This window comes from Epinephelus fuscoguttatus, linkage group LG4 (assembly GCF_011397635.1).
Source record: "Epinephelus fuscoguttatus linkage group LG4, E.fuscoguttatus.final_Chr_v1".
NCBI lineage: Eukaryota > Metazoa > Chordata > Actinopteri > Perciformes > Serranidae > Epinephelus > Epinephelus fuscoguttatus.
In genome coordinates this window covers 25765059-25786522 of record NC_064755.1, presented here as the reverse complement: position 1 = coordinate 25786522, position 21464 = coordinate 25765059, and the positions used below count along the sequence as shown (strand labels likewise).

The window sequence follows — 21464 nt, the reverse complement described above, 5'->3', positions numbered from 1 at the left end:
TAACATTACCATTATGAAGTGGGAGCTGCCTGCATGTCCATCACACCCCATATAAAGGCGTATCAAAAGTCAAATGTTTGGGAGCAACGAATCGCAGAGCAGAGCCTTAAAAAACGCCCGGGCACCCACACACGCCCCCTCCAAAAAAGTATTGGATGTCTACAGGAATCCGGTCACCCCCCTCTTGAAAGTACATATTTGACAGGGTACAGTCAGGCAGAGCCTGCACTCCAGCTAAGCGTTCAGTTAGGCACAGACGCCCTAGCCGCTCTCCCACTCTCTCCTTGCTTTTCTTTTGGACGTTTTGGGGCCGAACAACAAATAAGCAGCCATGGATGCCATTAAGAAGAAGATGCAGATGCTCAAGCTCGACAAGGAGAATGCCTTGGACAGAGCAGAGCAGGCTGAGGGAGACAAGAAGGCAGCAGAGGACAGAAGCAAACAGGTCGGCTGATTTTTTTTTTCTTCTTTTGTGGAAAATCCCAAAGATCCATAGAAAAAGCAGGAATACCAGCAGCAGTGTAAAGCTGCTGCCCTTTAAATGGAACGCCTCCTAAATACGGATTAATTACTTTCATGGATAATCCCAAATAAGGATTAAATTAAAAATCCTTCCTGATTTTTTTGGATGCTATAAATCCTCCTCTCAACTGTTTTGGTGATGTAAATATATCCTAGAAAATGATGCTGATAATTTAGAAAATGTGAATTAGACAGAGATGTTGTTTCATTATGCATGTTCAATTAATATTCTGTTTAACTTTATGATGTTTTTTATATGCATGTGTAGTTAGAGGACGATATAAGAGAGTTGGAAAAGAAATTGCGTGTTACTGAAGACGAAAGAGATAAAGTGTTTGAAGAGTTCCAAACTGCTGAAGAAAAGCTGCTGACCGCTGAGGAGGTCGCCACCAAGGTATATGTGCATGAGCCTTCCCTAACTTTTCTCTTCTCTTCTTTCCCCTGTCCTGTCCTCTCCTGTCCTATGTGTGTGTGTGTGTGTCTCTCTCTCTATCTGTATGCGCTCTTGCGCCTTTGCGCGTTCACGCATCTCCTCGCTGATCACCCCTGAAACTGTCTGGGCACTGAAACTCGCCTCAGCTTGAGGACGATTTGGTAGCTCTGCAGAAGAAGCTGAAGGGAACTGAGGATGAGCTGGACAAGTACTCTGAGGCTCTTAAAGATGCCCAGGAGAAACTTGAGCTGGCTGAGAAGAAAGCCACCGATGTAAGTAAGGAAGGGGTTCACAACGGCACCATTCCTGCACCACGCTTCTTCACACCTTCATTTTCTCATCACTGTGAGTGTGGGAAGCGGCAGTTCAACACAGTGTGGTCATTCAAACTTGACCATCAAAGTCCAAATGGATTTTTATTCAACTGTCCAATTACTGTTGAGCTGTCGCTTCATGGATCACATGCACAATCACTTACGCGTCTACCCAAAGAAAGTCAGATTGGCTAATTGAAACACTCATTTATCTCATTTAAATCCAATTAAAACCCCATATTGTGTAATCACACTGTGTTTTAAAGGCCTGGGTGTGTTCACTCTTAAAGGTCTTGGGCTGCAAAGTCTTTTCCAGAGTGCACAGTGGAGTAGCCTAATGCGCACTCTTCCATAGAGCGCAGAGAGCAAGCGCCTGGATAAATATAGCCCACTGCTTTATATGGTCAAGATAGAGCTCACATCTGCGGGCTGCGCTCTTTGCTTACCACAGGGGAAAAAACACTGTTTCCTTTCAAAATGGCCCAGGAAGCCAACTAATTTAACAAAACACACAAAAGTTTATCTACAGGAAAAATGAAATAAATTACTCTCTTGATTTTTTTTCACCCTTTTGGATAAACACATGGCAGGAAAATTATGCAAAGAATTTAAAATTTGGCATTTTGAAGGGGGGAAAAATACATTTAAAGTCCCCACAGACTTTTTTTTCCACACAAATTATCCCTTGAATGACCAAGTTAGGGTGAGTTGGGTCCAAGTGCAGGAGACACTTTGTGCACAGGAGTCAATCTGGGGAATCAATAAGTAGTGTGGCTTATAAGTGGCCTCTGGGATAACCCGTTGTAATAATCCTTTAATTGGATTCCTCTGGGGAGTTAGGCCTACCACTGACTGCTTTATAGTGAATTTTAGCCTGTCGCGCTTGATGGTGTGTTTTATTCCCTATAGGCATATATAGCTGTAGTTAATATTCCTATAGGGAGGTTTAAGTTTAACTACTCCTACTACTTTTATTGCCTCCCTTTTATACTCTTTCTGTGATATTTGCAAAGTCAAAAACGTGGCATGTAATTACTGTATTCACTGAGGCGTATTGAATGGCCTTCAGTCTGTAGTACTGCCACTTGTACTGCGCACAGTTGATCAGCAGAGGGCGCTGTGGCTCTGTCAGCTCACTACAATGCTGCTTATTATCACAGTGTATTGGCAGGGTGTGTTCTTATCATTAAAAAAGCCATTCGTACTTTGCATCAATTACATTACTCATTGTATTATTTTATGAATCAATGCAGCAGGATTTCGCGGTGCAAAAACCAAGCAAAACCAAGCACTATAGTTCATTTTTTTTAAAGCTGTATTTTGAAACCAGCAGCACTTCCTGGACAAATGAGAGGCATTGCAGAGTGCGTCTCTCCAGAAAGCGTGCGCACCTCTTCACGCAGCTTTCAGCACTATCAAGGACGTCATCTCGCTCCTTGGCAATTTCTCGGAAATTGTGCTGCAGCTCATAGTGTAGCCTGTTTTTTTTTATTTCCATATAGCATATAGGTGTAGAGTAAACAATGGCTGGAGCTACATCGCTGGAGGCGGTCAAACGAAAGATCAAATCTTTGCAAGATCAGGCAGACGGTGCTGAAGAGAGAGCCGAGAGATTACAGACGGAGTTGCTCGCGGAGAGGAAAGCCAGGGAACAAGTAAGCATGTTTACCGCGCGTGCAGACTAGACAGGGGCTGCTGATCATAACGACACATCATCCTCTTGTAGTGTTTCTTGTATATGTCTTCTGTTGTAATGATACACAGTGAGATAGCGAGATTTCTCCGGTGCAAGCTGTGCCCTACATGGCACCACGCAGTGCCACCACATAGTAGGCTACTCCACTGGCTCTGATAGCCTGCTGCTCCCGGCTAGGCGCTTATAATTGGTAACGTTAGGCCGCTGATGCCCAAGTCAGAGCACTTCACTGTGTTATAGCCTCATATTCCTCCCTGCTGTGTCACACTTGCCTTTCCTCTGATGCACTTTGCCGTTAACGGTCCAATTCAACCTGCTTTCCAGCAACTTCCGTTTATTCTTTTTTTTTCTGCAGGCAGTGGCAGGTTAAAACATTTGAATAAACTATTTTCAGCAACCAGGAAGTCACAAGCAAACTGTGGCAACATTTAAGGTGCCAGGCTGCAGCTTGTAGTGTGTGCAGCTCATGCTCTTTGACTTGCCCTTATAAGGACAACAGGTTTTCACCACTACAAAAGAGTGATTTCCCTTCGTGTGAACATAGCAGCGGTTATCTAGACGGGAAATAAATCTTTCTGCAGGGGCTCAAAGCAGTCTGAGCCTATCTCACACTGGCAGTCTCTCAATTCTGTTCATCAAAGTCCACTGAATGCACTTAAAAGCATTGCTTCTTTTTATAGTTTATTGGTAACTTCCTCCTGACACTAACTTCAAATGCACTTTGGTCCAGTTCAGCACAGGAAACAGAGTCAGTCTTGTGGTGGTTTTCGCCTTTCGTGCACTTTCAGGACAGTGCAAGTCTGATACCTGCTGAACAGGCAGCATAAAGCAGAAGTAGCCACAGGTTTGGATCATCATATAAAAGATCTTTGCAAATGTGACTATTTAAATCGCACGTAATTGTCTCCCACAGTTATGAACCATCCAGGGAGTCTCCTCTGTGCACCATGTGAGCAGTCATTTACAGTTTAATTGTCTCCCTTTGACTCGAGCCTTGTTAATGTTCTCTCGAGGGCCTAGTAATAAGGCAGGGTATTCAACCTTCTGTCAGCTCGGGACATTGTTATCATTATACGTGAGGAACACAGGCAAGACTCCTGGGAGGGTTTTGCCCAACAGGTGGCACACTGAAACAATTACGACCACAAAGAAAATCAAATCCCCCTCCTATTTATTCATTCTTTGGGCTGACGTGTATGTGTTGCACTTGTGTGATTTCCAGGTTGTTTGGTAAAGATGTCGATGTCCAGATTTTCTCCTGACATGCTCCTCTTCTCCCCCTAGGCTGAGGGAGATGTCGCATCCCTTAACAGACGTATCCAGCTGGTTGAGGAGGAGTTGGATCGTGCTCAGGAGCGTCTGGCTACTGCCCTGACCAAGCTGGAGGAAGCTGAGAAGGCTGCTGATGAGAGCGAGAGGTGGGTTCTTATGAGCGGTGGAGACTCGGTCCCTTGATCTCTGCCGTTACGCTCTCGGAGGCCAGGTGGCAGGGCTGTTTACCATCCCTTTGTACGGAGCACAAGCAGGGCCTCTGTGCCACTGAGTTGGATGGCAGACAGTTCACTGTCACACTAGCTGTGTCAGATAGTGCAGTCATTTCCTAACAGGCCTAAAGTCTGTATTTACTCCCTCTTTCATGTCAGAAAACAAATAGCCGTTCACTTTAGAAGGATATATCAAAGATTTAGCAGCCAACACTACTGTGCAATAGACATGTGTGTCCTCAGGGAGACTGTAGGCTGTCCGGTCTCAGCTCCTGATCTCTAACACACCTGACTGTTTGTTCCCTCACACAGAGGCATGAAGGTCATTGAGAACAGGGCCATGAAGGACGAGGAGAAGATGGAGCTGCAGGAGATCCAGCTGAAAGAGGCCAAGCACATCGCTGAGGAGGCTGACCGCAAATATGAGGAGGCGAGTTTTTCAGCCTCTGCCAGCCACAGCAAAAGACTTGTGCAACGTCAAACACACATTAGAAGCTCATTATCTGCAGTCAGCAGTTCTGTGATAGTTGTATTGATGATAGGCAGATTTCAAGATATTTGTTTAATAATACCTAAACTTTCCTGTTTTACAGCTTGATTAGGAAGCACTGTTACCCAATTATGAGTTTCAGATAACACTTTGTTTTACTTTAGCATATATATAGGCAGCATATGAACATTTATTTATTATTACACTATGATGAAGTTTTAAGCAGATATAAGAACTTATTTATGTTTTTATCAACAACTATTAGTGCACACCCATAAATGGAGGCTGGTGTCCAAACAGATAATGAATGATAACATAATGAAACAAGCAGTGATGAAGTATATTTACTTAAGTACTGTACCTAAGTACGTATTTGAGGTACTTGTACTTCACTTGAGTATGTCCATTTTGTGTTACTTTATACTTCTACTTCACTACATAGGCTACAAATGCAATTAGAGCTGAGACAAGTGATTAATTAGTTAGTCGACTGACAGAAAATCAATTGAGAGACTATTTTGTTATTTTATTTTTGATTCTTTCAGTACATTTCCCGATTGTACTTACACACTTTGACTTAAGTAACATTTTCAATGCAGGAATTTTACCCACTGGAGTATTTTTACAGTAATGAATTAGTACTTTTACTCAAGTAAAGGATCTGAAGTACCTCCACAACCAGTGGAGGCATTATGGAAAAAAGGAGTATGATTTTTGACAAATACCAAGCTTATATCTGCTTACATCTTCATTTTAGTGTGTTATAAACCACTGATTTCCAACCTGGGAGTCTGATCCCCACTAGGGGTCCCCAAAGCTTCATGGGGGTCACAGGTCGTCTTGATTTTAAGGGATGTTAGATGCTTTTCTTAAAAATATAAGGTAGCCCTATCTCACAGCATTTTTGTTCTGGAAAGAGAATTAAATTAAATTGTTATTTTTTCAAGTTTTAGGTTATCGTTATACACACAGAGCCTTCACTTTCTGCCGAACAGCCTCATCCTGCATTAGAAAAACACATAGTTAAATCAACCAAAAGCCAAAAGAACAATAAACAAGTGTCAAGGAGCACTGAATTTGTCAAAAAAAAAGAAGCTTATGAAGTATTTATGATTTTTAAAACTAAATTTAAAAAACACATAATACGATAGGGACTCATATAAAATGTAAAATGTCATATTCACAGGAGATAATCTGCTAAAAATTCATCAAAACACTAATTTTATGCAAACCTCTTGCAGTTATTATGTTCAATATTTAGGTTAATTGTGCAGTTTACCAATTGTTCTGCACTGCATTGAATATAATATGAAATATCCATAAAATATGTCACTTAGTCAGGGGTCGTAAGTTCACTTAATGCTAGATAAGGGGTTCTTTAGGAAAAAAGGTTGGAAATCGCTGTTATAAACTATATGTTGAATATATGTATCATATCAGGTAAAGTATTACCAAGTGTAGTTTAACCATATTAGAGTTGTACACTTTCACTGTGAAGAAAACCCCTTAAACCACATCCTGATTGTGTTACAGTCATTACGTACTTGTTGTGTTGTAACACTTTGTTGTGCTGCACCTAAAGGTGGCCCGTAAGCTGGTCATCATTGAGGGTGACCTGGAGCGTACAGAGGAGCGCGCCGAGCTGTCAGAAAGGTAAGACGTTTGACTTTTACACGCACTGAATCTGCACTCACACTTGCACGTGCGCTGGCATCTCAACAGTTGGAGCTTTGAGCGTTCATACACACAGTATCAGCCTTGTATTCATTTGAACAGTGTGTTCCTGTGTTGTTACTGTATGTGCTGATTATTTGCATGCTCTCCATGGTTTGAATGGTTCTGGCTTGTGCACATGCGCCACACCCACTAACAGACGGGCTCGGAGAGCGGAGGATGAGCTAAGGGTTTTGGAGCAAAGCATGAAATCAATAAACTCCTCAGTAACACAGGTACAACAAACGACAACTAACACATACATATGTGACGAGTGGCTCTTCCCACTTTCATTCAAGCTGCTGAGTGCACCCTCTGCTTTGCTTGCTGTGCTCGTTCTTTTCCTCTTTTGTGCTCTTTTATTTTGGGTATGTTGGGCTCTTTCACGCCTCTAACATGGCAGAGACTGTGCACGAATAACACCTCACATTTCAGAGAAGCATGATGATTAGATGCTGAAATACCATATACCAAAATATTATTTATTGCATCCCACTACTTTTAATGTGAGTCACGTTGCTATTCTCACACTCCTGCTCTGTTAAGGCACGTTTAAGATACTTGGGTTTCCCTCCTTGTTTAATCCCTGTAGTTCTTATTTATCTTGTTTCCTCTCCCCCTCTTTCTTACATTCCGTCTTCCTGTTTTGGTTTTGTCAATCCTCCTTCCCTCCTTCTCCTCCACCCCCCTCTTCTTCTTCTTCTCCTTTGCGACTTTATCCCCTTGTCTAAAACACCAGCAAATGCTCTGAGCTTGAGGAAGAGTTGAAAACTGTGACCAACAACCTGAAGTCACTGGAGGCCCAGGCTGAGAAGGTAAGCGCGACCTTCCTGCAGAGTGCATGCTGTCAAACCCCTCAGCTCCCCGTTAAACTGGGTGGATGGGGAGCAGCAGAGCCTGGGGAGCCATATCTCTTCACTTCAGTTTTACTTCACAACACCTATATGTATACATGTATTTAAATGTGTTTAGATACACAGTGTGCACATATGTTTGACACCTATCCTTGTTTTTGTCCCACAGTACTCACAGAAGGAGGACAAATACGAGGAGGAGATCAAGGTCCTCACCGACAAGCTGAAGGAGGTAAAGTTTCACAAGGCCTTATCTGGAGCTCCAGGCTGACTCCTGGATAATAAGTCACGGGTGCTGTGTCAAACTTCTAGTGCTGGACTAACTCATAAATATGTCTCTGTAACACAGGCTGAGACTCGTGCTGAGTTCGCTGAGAGATCAGTAGCCAAGCTTGAGAAGACCATTGATGACTTGGAAGGTATGGTTTTTTTGCCCCACACCCCTGAATGCTACTCTGGTTATTTGGTAGTAGTTATTGTGTCAGTGATGAATGAAGAAGCTCAGTGCATTTTTAAAAATCTCTCCAGCCCATTATTTGCTTCGCTCTTGAACTCCTTTTCCGCTTTCCTCTTAATGCCATCATGGCTCCTTTTCAGACATCATACTTTTGTTGTCGTGAGTCTTATCCTTTCTCTATTAAGTGTAGTTGATTTGTTTTTGAGTTTCAAGGTAGGAAAGAGCAGCTTTGATGTTTATCAGTGATAACAGGCCTACATGTTGACTTAGCGTTCAAGGAGTCATAGTGAGTGCTCAGGGCAGACTGAGAGTGAAACGTGTGGTCCGTTTCTTCATGGCGTTGAGGCATTTTCCCTGACTTTTGTTGCACTTCCATTCCATCATTTTCTGGTGTAACTTTGTTTTCCTCTTTTCCAATTTTTTTCTCTGTCACCTCTTCCTGTCTTCCTCTCTCTCTGTCATGTCAATGTTCTGGATGCTTCACCCTTCACCTCCTTGCCATGTGCTCCTTCACCTCTGCCCCCTCCCTCCCCCTGCACTCCCCCGGCCCACCAATAGATGAGTTGTACGCTCAGAAACTGAAGTACAAGGCCATCAGCGAGGAGCTGGACCACGCCCTCAACGACATGACTTCCATGTAATTTTCAACTTGCCGCACCTGCTTGTTCTGCCGTCACCCTCTCTCCCCCTGCACCTTTGTCCCCCCTGTACACCAGCTACCTCGCCTTCATCTTGTCCCTTATATTTCCTTCTACCCGTCAGAACTAGTGCATCCAACCCCTGTATCTGTTCCCACACTTTAACTGGTTGTGCAGTTGTGTTTTTATATAGTCTTAATGTCTTCAAACAGACATTGTGCTATTCCGTGTCTGTAATTGAAGTCCGCTTGCAATAATTATTACTTTTTACAAGTGGTTTAATCTCACACTTCTTCATGAGTGTGATTATGATGATACTAAATGCCCTTTGTATTGGTATCATTTGTGTTCTTGAGAATGCTGTGAACTGGACTGAGGTGGTGATGTGCATTTTCGATTTTGTCAGTCATTATTTTTTATAGTTTTATAGATGAATATTCATGATTCATGTTTTAACATGCTAAGCAATGCATGCAAGTTGCCTATTGAAATAATTGTATTACAAAAGCATTTCAGTGAATCTAATTGGCTCACTGTGAGGCTCACTCGAGGTTGTGAATGTTTCCTCTTTCCTCCTCTACTAACATGGTCTACTTCTGTTCAGAAGAAAGCCCCCCCCCCCCCCCGTGTGTATGCGAGATCCCCCTTTGTTCTGTCGTTGAACCAGCTGAAGTTTAACTGTCACGGTTTAGCATCTCTGTGGTTGAACCCCATGTTTTGCTTAAGTTATGTCTTCCCTTAACTTTCGGCCATTCTGTGGGAGACTGCCAAAGCACACCACATCGCTCCTATCCAGCGCCGCTCCTCGTGTTTTAGTAGAAAAGGTCTTGATGTAATCAGAGGGAGGAGTTGGTCCGACTTCCCGTTTGTGTTTGTCAGTGTGTGCTACCTCACAATGCATTGCACAGTGCATTGTGGTTTTGTCATGTCATGCCGTCACTCCTGTGGTTCTGGTGTATTGTGGTGCACATCTCAAATTCCTGTAGGTCCCACGCCGACCCCCTGGTTCACTGTACTTCTTCTCTCCCACACAGATAAATATTTTACACCTCATCAAAGACGCCTCCTGCCGGCTGAGCGGCATCTGTCTGCTCTCTCCAGCCCTCTCTCAACTTTTCCTTTCCCCTCTGTCTTTGCTTTCCTTCCCTCCTCATGTCTTCATCCTCACGTCAAAGTTAATTGCATCCCATCACTTGTACAGAATCCTAGACTCTTTCTGCATTGTGTAAAAAATAAACGTCCTTCCTTCTATGTAAGCTGTATCTCTTTTCTCTGTCCTTTGTTTTTCTTTTTAATTTATTTATTTTCAAGTGGCTCTAATAAAACCAGGAAGCCTTGATTTTAAGTTATGTTTTCCATTTTGTTTCTGCATCTCAACAAACCATTAGCCAAGCTTTTTCCCTGCTGTCCTTCGTTCTTGTTCTTTTTATTTTCTTCAAATATTGTTCTGTGAAGCTGAGATATTAGGAATATCACAGTGGTGCCATAGGCACAGAAACCTAGAACAACCACAGGTACTTGACTGAAAGCTGAGCCAAGTTGTCTTCTCGCATTTGAGCCTGATGCATGTAAGCACTTTTCAACATTTAGTACTGTGACAGGAGTAGCTGACTGGAAAGATTTGAGAATCGTAGGGGATTAGTGTTGGATTGCTATCCGCAAAGATTGTGGTGAAGTAGAGTATACGGTGTAAAGGTGGAATATAGAACAGTATGTAAGATTTGTTGAGCCTCATCTGGTTGCTGGAAAAATTAGATGAAACTGCTATCAGTGATGATAAGACATGGGCTTTGTATGATACACAGTATCCTGTCATATATTTAAATAAATATACAAACACACATTCTGAGTCTTTTTTATTAAAGTCATTCTAAGAACTGCAGACACAGATGATAAGCAGAAGTGAGCAATGTTTCTGGTGCTGTGTGTTTAAAGACATCATAATTCAAATGTGACTGCAGAACGATTACTGAACCACATCCTTAAACTCTTCAATATGTCATACACATCTGAGGCCACAAATTGTTGATAATCAGTAGCAGTTTATCCAGGTTTGATGCTGATCAGCCTCATTTAAGCATTTAAGATGCACTTGATGGAGAATATTATGACAAAAATGACAGATGTAGTTAACTATTCATTACTTGGTCTTTTTTGTTCCTGCACTATTCAGCTTTAAAGAGCTTATTTTAAAGTACAACTCTGGTCATTTTCAACCTGGACCCTATTTTTCCATCTTTTTCTGTCTAAAAGACTGATAGAGGCAACAATTTTTGAAATAGGTCCATTATTGAACAAGTTGACACCAACAAAACAGGCTGCAGTGTTACCACTCAAGACAATTGGCACCGTCAATTTACATCAGATTATCATGTGTCAATATCAAGTGTCCGACAGCATTGTAGATGATAATAGACCATTTTGTCAAAGAGTAGGATACATTTTGCTCATTCAGAAACAGCCTTGATATTGCAATCTCCAAACCCACCAGACTCCATTTAAATAAACAGTAATTTAAGCATGTATAGAGCCAGCGTATTTTCACATCTAATTGGCTGAATTAAGGGTTTATTTTACCAAACTACAGCTGGTGATTGTTAAAACAGTAGAAAGATGCAGCAGCACAGCTTTTATTAGTTTTATTTTGTTTCCGTCAGCTTTGAATAAAGTGTGTTTAAAGATGATAAAATTACTGTTTATTTAAATGGAGTCTGGTGGCTTCGGTGGTGGTGATTTACAGACTGTTTCTGGTTAAACAAAAAGGATCTTACTCTTTCACAAAAGGTTGACCCCTGTAGGAATCCTGTAGAGATAATGCTATCAGACACTTAGGCCTATAATGACAGTGTGATTGGCAAAAACAAGCACTTTTAGCGGACGTAAATTGACAGTACAGTATGCTTTAAGTGCTTACACTGCAGCGTGTTTCCCAGCTGCCAGCTGCAGCACTCTCACTCAATACTGGAGTAATTTCAAAAAGTGTTGCTCCCATTAGTCACATAGATACAAAAACATGGGGTCCAGGCTGAATAATACCAAAGCTACCCTTTAAGCTGCCATTTAAGCCTTTAACCTCTCTGGGTTAAACCTGCTCATCCTCTGTTTTCACTCTACACTCTGTCCTTCCTTGCTTAAGAGTGGATTTCCAAACAAGAACATCAAAACACTGCTTGACTGTGGTATTTAAAAGCTACTCAGATACTGTCAGTGTGTTTTACAAAGATTAAAAAAAAAAAAAAAAAAAAGTCTCTGGAGATCTGTTCCAGAGCAGGTACGTGTCAACAGGCTCTGTCCCTATTTTCCTCTGACTTCCTGTCCTCTCTCTGTTTTTCAACTTGCTCTCTGACTGCAAAGATCGCCTCCACCAGCAGCTACAGAAAAACCGCCTTCTCACTAATGAACTACGCGTGGCCTTGAATGACGACTAAATTGTGTGAATGTCTTACGTGTTTGTTTACGGTTTCATGTTTGATGTGTGTATGTGTATGACAATCCGATCCAGAGCGAGATCCAAAGCTCTTCCGTTTGCATTGTCCACGTACGATGCCTGCACTGCTTGAAATTTGTGTTGCTGTTTGTTGAAATGTAAAATATAGTGAAAATCAGGGATTAACAAATATATCATTTTCTAGTCTTACAACCTAGTATTATAATGTTATACAATAATCATTTTTATGGATTGTTGCTGTGTTTATGTGTATTAATAAGAGCTTTGTTGTTACCTGTTTGCATGGTGGTTTGCACATCATAATATCAGCTTGTTTCCTGTCAGTGAAGTATAGGGTTAAAAGCACTCAGATGTAATGAATGAATGAATGAGTGATGTAGCCAGCTTGATTATTAATGCAAGCTAACTGACTGACTCCCTGTTGCTCGCTTGTGTGAGATTAAAACTTCTCCATTTGATGTTCTAACAGAGAAACTGTCACATGCTAAAGAAGAGAACCTCGATATGCACCAGATGCTGGACCAGACTCTAATGGAACTGAATAATTTGTGAAAGCACAGTCTGACCCCCACACGCACTGTGGTTTTGGCTTTTTGTACTTGCACCTTGCTTACCGTAAACCCCTCTTCTCGTACCTTGCCCATGGTGGAGATGAAACAGCCAGATGCTTTTCCTAACGCACCGTCCTGCCTTCAGCGGAACTCGACCAAGGAGCAAAGCTAAGGGGAAGTAAAGCTTAACCATTCCCTTTGATGAAGCCTAAACTGAGAAACAAGATTGTTTTCGCAAGCCAGTTTTTAATCTTGTAACGGTGTCTGCCTTTTGCAACCCTTGAGATATTTTTTTTTTTGTTAGTTTTTTTGACAAGTCATCTGGTGAAATGTCATGTGCAAGATTGTTTTCTACATCTGCATTGAAGCTGATCTGGTACGTTCCATTCCACCTTGATAATGCACAAACCAGAGGACAAAGTGGAGAAATTTTGCACTGAGTTAAACCTCAGCATCATGCACATTTTGAATTCTGTAAGACAAACTAAAGAGATACATTCCCTCTGCCCAGAAACTTTCCTCACAGGTGTAAGTATACATTGGCAGTGACTGTCAGCGTGTATACTGGTGCTACTCTATTCTTAAGCAACAACCCAAAATGCTGATGCATTATAGTAAATTCTTATTCTTTAAAACCATGGTTCAAAATTTTTTCATCTTGTCTGCAAAGTACGGTTTCAGTCATCTGGTTGTGCATTGTTTTAGCATTGTATTAATGTAGATGTCTCAAGTGTTTATCATATCTGAAATGTAAAAATTATGAAAATAAATAAAAGCACGTTTTGAAAGTTTTTTTAACTTTGTTTGTCATGCATTTTTAGCCTTTTTGTCCATCACAAAGGTGACATAAAGTAAAAATCCTACTACAATTTGGGGTGATTGAGTAAATCCTGATGCAATGCCAAGGAAAATAATATTTACAAGACTTCATCGTCCTCACAGAGGGGAAGAATGTGTTAAAAGTTTCTGAACAAATGGAGATCATTACTTGCATTATGCCTGGCTCATTTTTTGCTTGACCCTCACTTTGACTTCCAGCTGGGGGAAAAACATTGTCACGTGTTTCTTTGGTTCACTGGAGCTCACTAAGTACCACTGGACCATATCAGTTCAGTTTCAGAATAATCAAGCTGTGTAGCAATGGTGGAAAAATATCCTAAATGTCTTTAGTTGAGTAAAAGAAGAAAATACTTAAAGATACATCTTGCATTTAATTTTTGTATCAAGGTAAAAGCCTTTAACCTGAATTAGGAGTCTTTTGTTTGTGTGGAATTAATTTTGCATTAACCTCTAAACTGTGTTGGTGTCATTTATCAGTATATAGTTGGAGAGGTTATTCAAACCAGTAATCTACTGTACTTTATGACCTTGTCATAAACTATAACTTTATTATGGCCTACATGTTTTGCATGCTATCTAATTTTACTCAGTAGCCATCAACACAGTCAAACATTTCCCTCTGACATGTAGTGAAGCTTAAAAGCTTGCAAATGAATCAAACTATACTACAGTTTGAAGGGACAGCAGCTCAAGACCTTAAAGAGCAGAGAGATGAGAGAGAGAGAGGCCTCGGGTCATTTAAGGCAAAGCCCCACCTGCTGGCAGCAACAAAAAAGATTGGTTTTAGTGGTACTGAGTAACTTATAAATTAATATAATTCTGGATTAAAGCCTGACATGAAAAAGAAAAAAAACCTTGGTTGCTATTTGTCATTATTATCATTATTATACAATTTAAGGTCAGTGGCTGGATGTAATAGTTTTAAATGTGCTTGGCACAAGAGCACAGTGTGCACGTGGGAGAAGTTTGCCTTCAGGCAGAAATCTATCCATTTTAACCCAAACCACAATTTTTTTCTCTGAATGTTAACCAAGAAATCACTTTCTAGCAAAAAAGAAAAGGAAAACTTCTCTTGACAGCATGCAATGTCAAGTACTAGGTATGTAGGAAAACAACAATGCACATGCCCAAAGCCTTTGGCAACAAACCACTGGCTAGAAAGAAAAAGTTTGCATTGTACGTTTTTGCAAACCATGGATACATAACATCTGCATCTTACTGTGTATGCTGAAATGCTGTGGTTACTGTGTGGTTAGGTTTACGCACAAAAACCACTGGGTTACAGTTAGGAAAAGATCATGTGTTGGCTCAAAATACCCAGCTTTGGGGGCACAATCCCTGCTGGAAAAACACTGATGTGTCACAAAGAAAGCTCATATACTAAGTCACTTTTCTACGTCACTACGTCACTGGTGTGGATTGGCATCCTGACTGAACAAGACAACAAACTGAGGAGGTCTGTTAAAACAGCAGATTCAGGACAGAAGGAAGGCACTGAGGACACCAGCCACCCAGCATATGGTCCCTTCTGATTCCTCCCCTCAGGTGAAGGCCTAAAGAGCTCAGACCAGCCACCTCTAAGACAGCTTTTATCCTCAGTGTAGGAGCCTCATGTCTGATTTGTGTTTGAATGCAATAACCCACCATGCCAGTAGGTGTTGTATTGTAGTGGCTGAGGGAGGCCAGTAAACACAGGTGCTGCTGATTGAAGGAGGCAAACAGTTTTCTACTGTGCTCGGATAAAGATTTGTATGGCTGTATTTGTTTTAATTTTGTATTGGAAAATACGGACATTACGGACACTGGTGAGTAAATGAACGTATGATAGTAAAAGGTATATATTGGTAAAGAATGTTTTTCTGAGTAGCCTACATATCTAAACAATTCAAGCACAAGCACTTTAAATGTTATGATGTGACACACTGCAAGCACTGTTTTAAATGTTGAAAACCAAGCACTTTTAATGTTTCAAAGTGATTTTGGAGAGTTGGAAAGTTTCCATTAAACATTTTTTTTCATGGCAAATCAGTCAAGCAGCTGTTTCTGTGTTGATTTCATGCCAAGGATGTAATCAGATAACCTATAAAACATAATGATATTATTAAAACTTAGCAGATGAAGCAGTTGGTGCATTTGTATCCTTCCTGGCTGGCAAATGCATTGATTACACCTACTTAGCCAATTTGATTAATGGAGGTTGTAAAAATACTATACAGTCCTTATCTGATTTTCAATATGATGAATGGCATCTGACTAAACAAATATTTTATTTTATTTTATTTTATTTTATTTATTTATTTTTTGTTTGTTGTAAGGAATTGTCTTTAAATACTGTCATTGTATAACCTACTCCTAATATATAGCTACTTATGTCATTTGTATTAAATGAGATGTTATTATTTTTACCTGATCTTTTGCACATGCTCATTTTATTAATTAAGAAAAACAAATCTTTTCCTGCATGCCAGATATGTTATGTTATGTGAAAGAACTACAGAAGCTGACCTATTAACGTGACTTGCCCTGTCTAGAGTGTATGATTTGCCCTTCTGGGCTACTGTAGATCAAAATGGCGGCTTCATGGGAGAGGACTAATGGGACTAACGGCTCATTCTAAAGTGACAAAAACACAACGGTTCCTATTTTCAAGTAATTATAAACTAATGAGAACATAGTTATTATTCTGCCGATAGATGCCCCTAAATCCCACACACAGGACCTTTAAACTGTGGAGCCTCCGTCCGATCGATGTTGTCTGAATCGTGATTTGATTAATGTGGTCTGGCTCGACGACGCTAACGGAAAGCGAGTTGTTGTGAATTGGAGCTGCTCAGTCTCGGAGCTCATGAACAAGGAAAATTTGTCGTGAAGAAAAGACAAGAGAAGCAGCTTTTTTGACAATGTCGCGGTTGTTTTTGCCAAACCGTCTTTGTGCCAAATGTACCCTGCCAACAGCGCGCGGGTCTTCTTTGTTAACACCGGCGCGAGACAGTCAACAGGCAAGTGTTTTTATTCACCAACAGAGACGATATGTCGGAGGGTCAAACACAGCCGATTTTAAACACAAGTCAAAGTCCAGGATTTGGATATATGGGGTTGGTGTGGGGATTGCTATAGCTGTGGGACTGAAATACCGAGCTGACCCCGCCAACAGCTCCTGTGACGCTGGAGTAAAACCAGTACAGAGGACTGATCGATTCAGCAATGCCATAAAAGTTAGCAGAGACCTTGTGGAGAGGATAAAGGTAAGCATTGAGGTAGGCCCATGAACAGTTTGGTTTTTAATTAACCACTTTACCTTTGCCCAGTTACTGTTTTCCCTGCTTAACCTCAGTGCCACCTGTATCAGTGTCTCCGTGTCTGTATCTGTTGTCACTCAGACTGAGGTCGGGGCTCCAGGGATTTTGGTTGGGGTCTCCGTGGATGGTGCTCAAGTCTGGAGTGAAGGTTGGTGTCTAAAAAGTCCACTTCTAAAGCCCTTCGTGCAGCATTATTAAAAAAAATCTGAAACTAATGAAGGTAGTCTTTGCCCAGTATGATTTTGTATTGTGGGCTCTCCTTATGTCAACAGGTTAGGCCAGTGCATTGGCACTATGGCTGGCCCACAGCACAGTTAAAGGCTGATCCAGAGTTAGAAAATGTTTTAACAGTTTCCATCAAAGCAAACACTGGGGTGACAATGTTGCCTCACATTTGCCTTTGTGAAATTTGGCCAACAATGGTAGGCTGCAACCAGGAAAAAAACAAAGGCAGTATCCTTGCTGCAGCAGCCGTGGGTTTGATTTCAACCTGCAGCCCTTTGCTGCATGTCATCCCCCCTCTCTCCCCCCTTTCATGCTTAATGCTGTCCCATCCAAAGGGCAAAAAAGCCTCCAAAGTGACTCAGATTATTAATCAGTTCTCAAAATAGCTGCTGATCAATTTTTGTCCGTCTACTAATAGATTTACTTCGATATACTTGGTGCATATCAATGTCCCCACAAAGTTGAATTGCTGTTAAAGTTGCCCCCCTTGCTATAATTATGCCAACACTGGCATAAGGTTTGTGGACTTGAGCTATGTAAACTGGTCGGGCCCATCACCAGTTTGGCTGGTCCAATGTTTGGCCCACAAGACTAATTAATACTGTTGCCAATGTGGTTAACAGTTTCCTCCCTTTCCAATTATGGCACAACATTGGCCAGTACCCCAGAAATCTGCCATTCTTGCCGGTGTCATGTCACTTTTGGCAAACAATTGATTGGAAGTTGCCAACCAAATTAAACATTGGCTCAGCATTGTACAAAAGAGAAACCTAGGAACAAAGTGAAAACATAACAATGAAATGAATTATTAACAAACAAATAGCTTTTAAGCTTAAGCTGTGTTTGCCTCGGAGCACAAGTGGCCCACTTAGAGTTGTCAACCTTAGTGGCATTTGTTTGTGCCATGAATCAAGCCAGCAGAATCATTTCCTGTTCTGAAATGTCCAGAAAAATAAGGCTATATGCACAGAAAAATGTTGGATCCTCAGCAGTTCTTTGGCGTATGTTAAGGTGTTATATAGACCCACTGCTACACAAAGAACCCTTTCAGCCCTTGTTTTGTTCTTCAGAGGTTCTCTACTGGTTCTTCAGCTAAGTTTAGTTTAGTTTAGTCTACATCAAAATAGCTAACAAATGGTGTATTCCAACCTCTGTGCCCCCATGTGTACAGAAATATTCCAGGTTTTAAAAGGTAACTTTGTGTTTCTCTGTGAGCATTTAGTGCAGGATTCTGAATCTTTTAAGCCAACGTTTTTATAATCCATGATTAATAATTGCTCATATTTTAAGTAAAAGTCCTTTAAAAGCATACTGACACATCCATGGTATTATTTGGTCACATTTAAGCACCCCCAGACTAAAAATATCCAAAATAATATGGTGCTATATGGCACCTCTAATAGTTCTATATAGTACTATTTGACCAAGGCGCTGTATAGCACCTTTAAAAGATGAGTACCATACAGCACCAAAACCAGTTCCCCTATGATTACAAGCCAAAGAACCACTTTTGGGTACTGTCCAGCATCTTTAGTGGGTTTTCACTGTAAATAGTTTGAAATGTAAAGCATGAAATCCTCAACATATTCTTCTGAAAATACTTGGACATTCTTAAATGATGCATTTAAATTCTTCATGTACCTCAGGAATCGGCTATGCTGATTTGGAAAATCGTGTGCCATGCAGCCCAGACACGGTGATGCGGATCGCCAGCATCAGTAAGCCCCTCACAACTGCAGCTGCTGCACGACTGTGTGAGGAGGGGAAACTAGATCTTGATGTCCCTGTCCAGAAATATGTCCCTGAATTTCCCCAGAAACAATTTGATGGACAGGATGTAAGTTACTTGAACAAAGCATCAGAGTTTTTCGCATCATCAGCAATAATATCACGCTGTTCAGCTTATGTGAATGTGGTTTATTTCAGGTCACAATAACCCCCCGTATGATTATGTCCCACCTGAGTGGTATACGACACTATGAGAAGGATGCAAAGAAAGTGAAGGAGGACAAGGAGAAAGCTAAACGTCTTTTAAAGTCAGAAAAGAAAGAGGATGAAAAGAGCGCATCTGGAAACAAAGATAAAACCACAACAGAACAGAACACAAAAGGCAAAGAGACCACTCAGAAGAAAAAAGAGTTTGAGCAGGAGGAATACTACTTGAAGGACAACTTCGAAAGTGTCACTCAGGCTTTGGACCTCTTCAAGAACGACCCGCTCATTTTCAAACCTGGTAAAGCACATATCTGTTTGCCAAACTCAAATATGTGACACTGTCAATGTCTTGATGCATGCAATTGATTTTTTTACTATGTGCAGGCACCACGTTTCTGTACTCCACCCACGCCTTCACCCTGCTCAGTGCTGCTATGGAGCGAGCTGCTGGACAGAGCTTCCTGGATGTCATGACGAACATGTTCCGTGAGCTGGGAATGCTTAACACTGTGCCCGAAGAGAATGACCCTATTATTTACCATCGCTCCAGGTAATCTATAATAAATCAACGTTATTCGTTTCGTTATTTATTTTGAAAAAGTCATAAGTTGCATGTCTAGTTAAAGTAGTGGAATTACATCAGAGTAGAAGAAGTTGTTTTTGATTGCACAACGTGATAAAAATCCAGCTGTGAGTCCGTATTCATCGTTCTCCACAGATTTTATCATCTCAACAAGAAAGGACGGGTTGTGAACTGCCCATATGTAGACAACTCCTATAAGTGGGCAGGAGGCGGCTTCCTTTCCACTGTGGGCGACCTGCTGCTGTTCGGTAATGCTCTACTCTACAGCTTCCAGGTGGCTCACCTGAACAACACTGAGGGCTTACTCCCTGGCTTCCTCAAACCCCAAACTATTATAGAACTGTGGGCACCTGCTGATAAGACAGAGGCCAGCTGGGATAAGGATGGACTGTATGCCCAGGGCTGGCTGGTAGTGGAGAAACTACAGAAATATGGCCAGTGCAGGAAGCGCAGACACTATGTGTCGCACACAGGAGGCGCTGTGGGTGCTAGCAGCGTCCTCCTTGTGCTACCCAGTGAGGAGACAGAAAAGTGCCAAGGCCAGACCCCGCTCCTCCCACAGGGGGTGGTGGTCACCATCATCACTAACATGCAGTCTGTGGGACTCAACACCACAGCACTGAAAATTGCGAAAGAGTTTGACAAAGCCAGAAGCATGTGAGAGTAAGTTGTTTACAGGAATGTGTGGGTTTTTATTTTACTGAGAAGTATTTCAGATAAACTGTGTTATCTTGTGAAATTTTGATAATGCTTTTAAATAATTTTAGGAAGCTAAATGAATCTCAAACATATATTTTTTATCCATTTTATGGATTTTGCAAAGTAAGGTCACTTACTTTTCATGACAATATTTGCCAAGGATGCCAGACTGCCACTAGGTGGAAGCAATTCACTATATTTCTATCACAGAAAGGCCACTGATTTATGCTATCAGTTTGCTGGCTTCATACAGAGCTTCATGCACTTCTACCTCTTAAAAGCTAATACAGCAACAAATATAAATGTATTTCTGCATCTGAGAGAAAGGGAAACATTTCATATACAATGGAAAGAGGTCAGTTGCTGTTTAAAGCAGCACGGTACACCTGTGAAGTGTCTACGTCACATGAAGTGACTTTTAAGGCCCTACCTGAACAGATATTTCCTCATTGTGACATGACATGACACGTACGCTGTACAGATTGTAAAGCCCCTCGAGGCAAATTTAATTTGTGATATTTGGCAGTATAAATAAAACTGACTTGATCTGACATGCTTTGGGATAAACCCTGTGGTGTGTCAACCTATTGTAGCTCTGTCAATAATCAATAGGGTGACATTTGTACAGTGTACTTAGCACTGAGCCGAGTGTCTACAATCCTGAGTTAGTCTTTGGCTTTAACAAAACGAGCAATTCCACAATGAGTGTGCTGCAATGCTAGTTCATTGATGGTGCAAGAGTTCTCGAGAGTAACTAAGCTGTCAGCCGTCCAAATCTAGTTTTTGGGGTTTTTTTTCTTCTTCCAGTTGGTTGTTGGCAACTGTTGGAGAATACTGGAAGTCCATCAAAATGAAAAGACTAACAAACTATTGGCAATGCAGTCCAACAAGTTTTAATTCTGTCCCTACCCTCGCTGAAATGAAGCAGATTTGATGCCACCATTTTCATTAGAAGCCTCCTGGGATCTCCTGTGCCCCTGTTTTTAGATTTAAGGGGACTGATGAATGGCTTGGGATACGCTAATTATACAGACTCCCACACACAGTGTGTCACTAAGTTTGCTCTGTGTGTTCCTGCATGTCCGGCTTTGTGAGAGCCAGTTTAGAGTTTTAAAACTGCTCAGTGAAGATATTCTTAAAAAGTGAGGTCATCCTGACGAGTCCTGGCTGCAGCGAGGGGCAATTATGGTTTATGGTTGAGATTAAATTAAGGATTAAGTTAAGAGTAGGCTAAAGGTTGAGGGTAGCAATGAAGTGCCGGAGGTCAGGGTTAGAGGATAAAG

General features: G+C 41.3%; 2 protein-coding genes across 8 annotated transcripts; both read left to right on the top strand.

Moving 5' to 3' along the window:
* Window positions 1-211: 211 nt before the first annotated feature.
* Window positions 212-13398, top strand: tpm1 (tropomyosin 1 (alpha)). Of its 6 annotated transcripts, none has more exons than XM_049574907.1 (10): window positions 213-445; window positions 791-916; window positions 1102-1227; window positions 4250-4383; window positions 4762-4879; window positions 6522-6592; window positions 7392-7467; window positions 7676-7738; window positions 7856-7925; window positions 12519-13398. In XM_049574907.1, the coding sequence occupies exons 1-10, from the start codon at window positions 332-334 to the stop codon at window positions 12599-12601; spliced, it is 981 nt and encodes a 326-aa protein (XP_049430864.1). In that variant the 5' UTR covers window positions 213-331; the 3' UTR covers window positions 12602-13398. The 6 variants fall into 6 exon arrangements, with proteins under 6 accessions (XP_049430863.1, XP_049430864.1, XP_049430862.1 ...); XM_049574905.1 differs by lacking the exons at window positions 1102-1227; window positions 12519-13398 and adding exons at window positions 8522-8600; window positions 9636-9852; XM_049574909.1 differs by lacking the exon at window positions 12519-13398 and adding an exon at window positions 8522-8604.
* Window positions 13399-16112: 2714 nt separating this feature from the next.
* On the top strand, window positions 16113-21431 carry lactb (lactamase, beta). 2 transcript variants are annotated; one of them, XM_049574900.1, is made up of 6 exons: window positions 16113-16697; window positions 16821-16887; window positions 18611-18801; window positions 18891-19197; window positions 19284-19449; window positions 19618-21431. In XM_049574900.1, exons 1-6 carry the CDS (start codon window positions 16341-16343, stop codon window positions 20141-20143), a joined length of 1614 nt encoding a protein of 537 aa, XP_049430857.1. In that variant the 5' UTR covers window positions 16113-16340; the 3' UTR covers window positions 20144-21431. The 2 variants fall into 2 exon arrangements, with proteins under 2 accessions (XP_049430857.1, XP_049430858.1); XM_049574901.1 differs by having other exon boundaries at window positions 16115-16685.
* Window positions 21432-21464: the final 33 nt, after the last annotated feature.

What these genes read in the sequence shown, in the direction of transcription:
- tpm1 (XM_049574907.1), top strand. Translation starts at nt 332, where the DNA reads ATGGATGCCATTAAGAAGAAGATGCAGATGCTCAAGCTCGACAAGGAG. An exon ending in GCTGCTGATGAGAGCGAGAG is followed by an intron (nt 4,384 to 4,761) that starts GTGGGTTCTTAT and finishes TCCCTCACACAG; the next exon opens with AGGCATGAAGGTCATTGAGA. An exon ending in CGCGCCGAGCTGTCAGAAAG is followed by an intron (nt 6,593 to 7,391) that starts GTAAGACGTTTG and finishes CTAAAACACCAG; the next exon opens with CAAATGCTCTGAGCTTGAGG.
- lactb (XM_049574900.1), top strand. Translation starts at nt 16,341, where the DNA reads ATGTCGCGGTTGTTTTTGCCAAACCGTCTTTGTGCCAAATGTACCCTG. An exon ending in GGATAAAGGTAAGCATTGAG is followed by an intron (nt 16,698 to 16,820) that starts GTAGGCCCATGA and finishes GTTGTCACTCAG; the next exon opens with ACTGAGGTCGGGGCTCCAGG. An exon ending in CCCGCTCATTTTCAAACCTG is followed by an intron (nt 19,198 to 19,283) that starts GTAAAGCACATA and finishes TACTATGTGCAG; the next exon opens with GCACCACGTTTCTGTACTCC.